Below are 6,340 nucleotides of genomic sequence, written 5' to 3' on the forward strand. Positions count from 1 at the left end.
CCCTCGCGCTCTGCCCTTTTCTTTCGCGCCGCTTTGCCCTTTCTGTGGCAGGTGGGCGCCTCCTCACCGTATAGTCTTCGCCCGGCCGGTGTGTGTGTGTGTGTGTGTGTGTGTGTGTGTGTGTGTGTGTGTGTGTGTGTGTGTGTGTGTGTGTGTGTGTGTGTGTGTGTGTGTGTCAAAACGAAAATTCTCTCTCCAAATGATCTTGGCCACAGCACGTTATCAGTGGACGTCGGCGAAACGATTTAGCCCCGTTGACAGGCTGGCCAGATGAGAGGAATTGATGTTTGGATAATATCATCAGACGCGGCCCGGGGATCGATACCAGCCCGTGAAATACGGCCAGTACATCCCAATTACAGCCGCACGCAGAGTCAGGCTAATAACACTGCTGAGCCAGGGCAAGCTCAAGTTCTCTCTCGTAACCCCTGTGGTCAAACTAGCTGATGGAAAGCAGAAGCGTGCCCATACGTTACTTTGTTCAGGGTCAAGGCCTATGAACCATGGGGATATGTCCTAATTACACGCTAATTGCAATTAGAACAGAAGCAGCGAGTAGATGTTAAGTTAGTCTGGGAAAGTGAAGTAGCCAATTGTTACAGGAGTAGGCCTAGGCCTACGTGGGACATTTTTTAACCACCGCACACCATAACAAATTATATTTTCAGTCTCACAGGACTTGAAAATGAGAGTTGAAAATGCATGCAATAGGCTCGAAATAGAGTCGAAATAAATAGTTTGGTATAGCAGATAGTCTACATCGGGAGGTAGGACCTATAGAATGTAAAATAGTTATATGGGACTGAGTCAGAGTCGAGGGGGGGGGGAGTCAACGTGATAAATAACAAAACTAACAGGACTTCAGCACCACGGACAGCGGCTATGTCCCGGTCTTTGCAACCTCACACAAAAAAGGAAAATCAGAATTCAAACTTTTATTAGTGAACAAAATTGAAACATATACCCCCATTCGTTTCGAGAGTTTTGTGCATTTGGGTGAGAAGTTGTTTTAATAGTGACATCCGCAATCTTTGATTAAAGACAACCGAGTTCTAACGAATATGCAGTCAAATATCAATATTTCGCATGCCAAATAATAATAATAAAAAGGGAAAATATTTGTAAACTGTTAAAGGTAAACTTTTGACAGTACATTAAGATGTTCTGAACGTGCTTCTCAATGAAATAATAAATACTTAAAAACTGCATTAAAGAGACTAAGAAGTGAAATGTCTCGAGCAACAACTACACGGTTATCCTTTGAAATATTTTTTTTAAAAATCCAACATTATCAGAACAGCTTTAGGTTAAATTGATTTTTTTTTCATGTGAGAACCGGGAGACTGTACATCGAGGGACAGACTTTTTCGGACAGACAAATTTGGTTTGTTATGAGCAGAACATTTTGTTCACCGATTTAGTGAAACTCATTGTGTCTTTATTGGCATCCGGATGCTGTAAAGGCGTGTGTCCTTTAACCACATTGTTTCCTAACGACCCGGTTTCCAGTATTGAGGTTTTGGTTGTGGTCCATGATACTGCGGTGTTGCTCAGTGCTTGGTTCAAAGTGCTGTGTCTAAACAGGGGGTCGTGGAAAACCCCATCCACCCAGTTTCTCAGCGTCGTGACGGGGGAGTCCTGCTGTCGGTCCAGCACGTTCACGGGCGAGGAGGAGGCCGCAGGGGAAGGCGGCACGTTGGGAGGACATCGAAGCATACACGAGGAGTACTCCGTTTGATTCAAAGACGTGGCCGTTTGTGCCAGGGACCAGATCCGTGGTTTGTTGTCGAGTAACTGGTGGCTGGACTGGAAACACGGTTTGTTCTGGCGACCCAAGTTGGTCTGACAGTCATCCGTGGGAGTTTTTAGGCAGTTTTTGTGTATGCCCTGGTCTCCCTCCAGTGGGTGTGGAATGGACAACTTTGGACAAGAGGTGTCTTTCATGTGGTCGGTCGAACACTCAGTGGTCGTCATGTGAGTGTTCAGGTTAAACTGGTGCTTCAGCTCGCATTCAGAGTTTTCAGACTCGATTGTGTCGAAGTCTTCCAGGTCACTCAGCTGGAGGTCCTTGTCATCTCGACTTCTACTTTCTAAGATGACAAACACACAAAAACACAACAATCACCAACAGAAAACTCTGGTGTTTACTTGGAAATATTCCGAAATTGAAATGCAATCGCTATAATATTGTCAATTTGACTTTCTTGCATTTTTCTTACAAAATAACTATTCCTGTTTACTACAGTCTCTACATTAGTTGAATCCCACAAAATACAGAGGTAATAGCTCCATACACACAATACAATAGGCTGTGCGTAAAATAAGCGAGTTGGCTAACCGTCATCGTTGTTCTCGCTTTTGATCTGATCATCCTGAGAGCCGTCGTCGTCATTGTCGTATCGCTTTTCATCAGAACACTTGTTCCTGGGAGGCCACGTCATCTTGTTCTCCTTCTTCAGTCTCCTCCTGGCGTTGGCGAACCAGGTGGACACCTGCGTGAGGGTCATCTTGGTGATGATGGCCAGCATGATCTTCTCGCCTTTGGTGGGGTACGGGTTCTTCCGGTGCTCTTGAAGCCAGGCCTTCAGGGTGCTCGTGGTCTCTCTTGTAGCATTTTTCCTCCTCGTGCTCCCATCCATAGATCCATATCTGTAATACAGGATACCGAGAAAACCCGTTAGGAATCAATGGTTTTAAATGTCACAGTCCAAATAGAGGGGCTCAACCGGGTTGCTGCTGCGCCATCACAACTGCCCCTCTTAAGTCTTTGTTTTTAAACCACAAACTGACCCACGGGAGGCTCTCGTGCACTGGTATTTACTGCTCCATCTGGGGGTCAGATCGTGGGATGGAGCAAAATGACCCAGAGTGATGCCATTTAACCGCACGTGCTGATTCAGAGGTAAAGCTGGCGGGAACATTGCTTGATTGAGTGCAGAGATGGAGCCTTAGGTAACAGAGTACCGATGGAGAGAAGGCAGAGAGCTGATATCTACCTAAATATTTCAGCTTACATTCCCCGTGGGCACTCAGTAAAATGCATACTGTGAGGTCAAGCCCTTAGGCCTACTGGTAAACCTTGTGGAAATCACTCATTGGCCTTTTCATATAACTCTGGAGTAGCGTAGGCCTATGTCTAAATGGGAACAATTGCCTTTTTTCTATAACGAGTAAAGAGATAAAAATACACATCATGTGGTTGCAGGGGCGAGCCCAATTTCCAGTAAGCTCTAATTAACTGACGTGGTTTTAAACTAGGCCTAATTCAGCAAAGGTTGCAGATGACACACAAAGTAGGACAGTGCTAGGAGGGCATGTCGTGTGTAATGATAATAGTGTTTAATGGTTCTGATACATCACCTGTCGTACTGATACTGGCCCAAAGTAGGATCATAGGGATAGTAGGCAGCAGCCTGGGTGATCCCCGCATGCGCAGAAGCACTCCCGTCTTTAGCGTCGAACGTGCCCTGTAAGGAGAGGTAACTTGATTGAAAAGTGCGAAAAGCTTAGCACCAGATACCTTTTTTGGTTAAATATTTTTGAAACAATAATGCATTTCTGAACGCACATTTGGTGTCACGTTCCAATTGGTCACATAACTATGTAGCCTACAGATGGAGGGAAAAAACTATTCTGTAGAGTTCCAATAACATTCAGAAAGTGTGTAAAATTACTTGATTCAGCACATAAATTATACAGTCAAACGGGTATATTTTTTCATTTTAGACTTTTGAAGTTCCCCAGCTTCGTAAAACTCCTGTAAGGTCCCTATACCTTGATGTGACTACTGTCACTTTGATGAATTGCGGTTATCAGTCTCTGTTATGGTGGATAAGCTCGATTCATTATGTTGACTAATTGACACTGATATGTTAATCAATTACATGAAAGCCATCCGGTAGTATCTCACTCACCAGTGAATAGAAAGCTGACGCGTCGGTGCCATAAGTGACATAGTTTCCGTAGCCCTGGCTGCCGGTGTAGGGGCTACTGTACACCCCAAGCGCAGCGGCGGAGCTCAGCTCGTGTCTGGCTGTGGCTAGTAGTCTGCTCTCGTACACTGGGCAGTAAACCGGAGGTTGCGCCGAAGCCACCACACCGGAATCCGACATGCTTCTGCCCGTCGACTCGCAGCAAGATGTTAAAGAGTTGGTGGTCATGAGGAACTGCAAAGATAAACTTTCATTCATTTCACCAGTAACAGATAGGCATTCTCAGAAGCAGTGTGTAAATCTACTTTGCACACGCCCTCTTCTCCCTGACAACATGTTTTGTAGCTGTTAAGTGAATAAGCTGTTAAGAGAATAATATAGCCCGCACCGAGCCATTCCCCTGAAGATAATAGTTTATGGACCATTGCCAAGAAAACACCAGTTGGGCTTACGCTCTTGCCATAGCTGCAGTCACACTCTCTTGCGGAGCACTACAGTATGTAGCGATCGGTACAGTGATAAACAGATGGGGAGCCATCCAAAGTGCTCCACGAGGGAAATCCCGTTCGGGGAGTGGAGATCTGATTACCGAGAGCTCCGAAAAAGGCGCAGGTACCCCGCGTCTGGAAAGAGTAAACCTATATCCAGCAGAAACACGAGCGCCTTATTCTGTTTTCATCCCGTGTGTAGCCTCAAAAATGAAAAGAGAACGCGAACACTCCTAAATCAATACCGATGGTCAATAACGCTCAAATTCTGTCAAACGCCGGCGTGGCGTGGCTGGTATCGGTAAACTTACCTGAGGTGCAGACGAGTAAGGATATCCAAATTGTGGATATGACATTGTAGAGAGCTCCAAATCTACAGAAAACAGGGCGAGACTGCAGGTCTCTCCGCGCCTCACCGCCTGTGCGCCACTGGACCAGATACTGGGAGGCAGTAGGCTCCTGGTTGCTTATAGGGCGAAGCTGCCAAGGACCATATTTAATTTGCTTAAATGCCCCTCCAAAGATGTTCAAAAATTCATATTTTCCTTTCAGTGCCTGCCGTCCGCTTTTCATGCGCAGCCGACTGAGCACACTGGGATAGGCTTTGGTGAGATTAATTACTTTGATGTCAGAAATACATATTTTGTTTTATAAAAAAGTAGTATAAAACACGTCAGCCCAGATGCAGGTTGTTTTAAACCACGATGACGCTGACGTCAGAAGGATCCCACTCACAGAGCGTGGACTGTAACTTTAATCTGCATTTTCTACCGAATAAAATGAAAAGCTGCGCACTCCTGCAGAGTTGATGTTGGAAGTTTGTACAGATTTATGGTTGTTATCTTTAAATCTAAAACCTTTCTTGTCCCCTCCCCCATGTTGTCCAGATGACATGATTTCAAATGTGTCCATGGCGCAAAGGCCTTGATGCACATTAGGTAAATAGCCTAACATCAAATGAAGTGACATCTGATCTCAGACAATTTGTTTATTTATGGGGCAAATTGGCACAAGCATTTTTCTTCAAAATACAGCTGCAAGTGAGTGTGAAGTTGCAGATGATGAACGTGCAGTATCCTATTTTGATAATGTGCAATGGATTTAAAAACTTTTAAGCACATATCTGTGCCATGTTATCTGTAGTTTTAATGCATATTATGGCAAAGTGAAATGCACTGCTGCTCTGTCCTCTCAGTGAAGTAGCTGCTCTCTGTGATACCTTGAAAGGTTTTTGGAAGTCACCCCGCCTGAGACCCACCAGAGAGGCAACTCTGTCTCCCTGTCTGCCCAGTCCCCCCTCTCCCCCTATCCTATCCTTGCCTGTCCGGGCGCATGGGGCTGGCTGCGCGGTGTGCTGACTTGCTCACAGCCTCTCCGGTTGAGACATGTGGATCGCCCCCAGGTCACAGGCAAATTAATGATGATGTTCCCCTCCTCTCCCCAGCTGGAGGACTGCCGACAAGAAACGAATCTGCCCGCCGTGACAGCTCGATTGAGGGTGATTGATGACTATCTAGAGACCGGCCAACATAATATAATATTGCTGGCATAATTGCTTTCATTTACAGATGAAAGTAGTTGTCCCCAAATTAAGTTAGAGGTTTTCAAATCAGGTTCTCTTTTTGTTTGCGGTTGAATTAAGGAAAGTAAGTGTTGTGTGAAATTAAATTAGTCAGATGATTCTAAGCAAAAGTCGTCACACCCGCTGCAATAATAGAGGAGGTCAAATGCCCACCCGGGTTTTCAATGCAGTTACTTAGGAAATGACATATTCTATAGCGGCTATTTAAGAAGCAGGCCTTTGGCAGCACACTTCCTTTACAGTTCATAGAGTTTATTCTTTACATTACAATGCCTCACCATAACAGACTGTTCAACACAAGTGTCTGCTTTAATTTTTGTTTTTGTGAGTGAATTAAT

The 6,340-nt window shown here is 45.1% G+C and overlaps 1 protein-coding gene across 1 annotated transcript; it reads right to left on the reverse strand.

The window, feature by feature from the left end:
* Nucleotides 1-1,389: 1,389 nt before the first annotated feature.
* Nucleotides 1,390-4,776, reverse strand: irx4a (iroquois homeobox 4a). Its single transcript, XM_063198341.1, has 5 exons — nucleotides 4,732-4,776; nucleotides 3,915-4,166; nucleotides 3,361-3,467; nucleotides 2,339-2,649; nucleotides 1,390-2,090 (listed from the first exon to the last, which is right to left on the reverse strand). The coding sequence occupies exons 1-5, from the start codon at nucleotides 4,774-4,776 to the stop codon at nucleotides 1,390-1,392; spliced, it is 1,416 nt and encodes a 471-aa protein (XP_063054411.1).
* Between the last annotated feature and the right edge of the window lie 1,564 nt (nucleotides 4,777-6,340).

The sequence above is a fragment of the Engraulis encrasicolus genome, chromosome 5, assembly GCF_034702125.1.
Source record: "Engraulis encrasicolus isolate BLACKSEA-1 chromosome 5, IST_EnEncr_1.0, whole genome shotgun sequence".
Taxonomy (NCBI): Eukaryota; Metazoa; Chordata; class Actinopteri; order Clupeiformes; family Engraulidae; genus Engraulis; species Engraulis encrasicolus.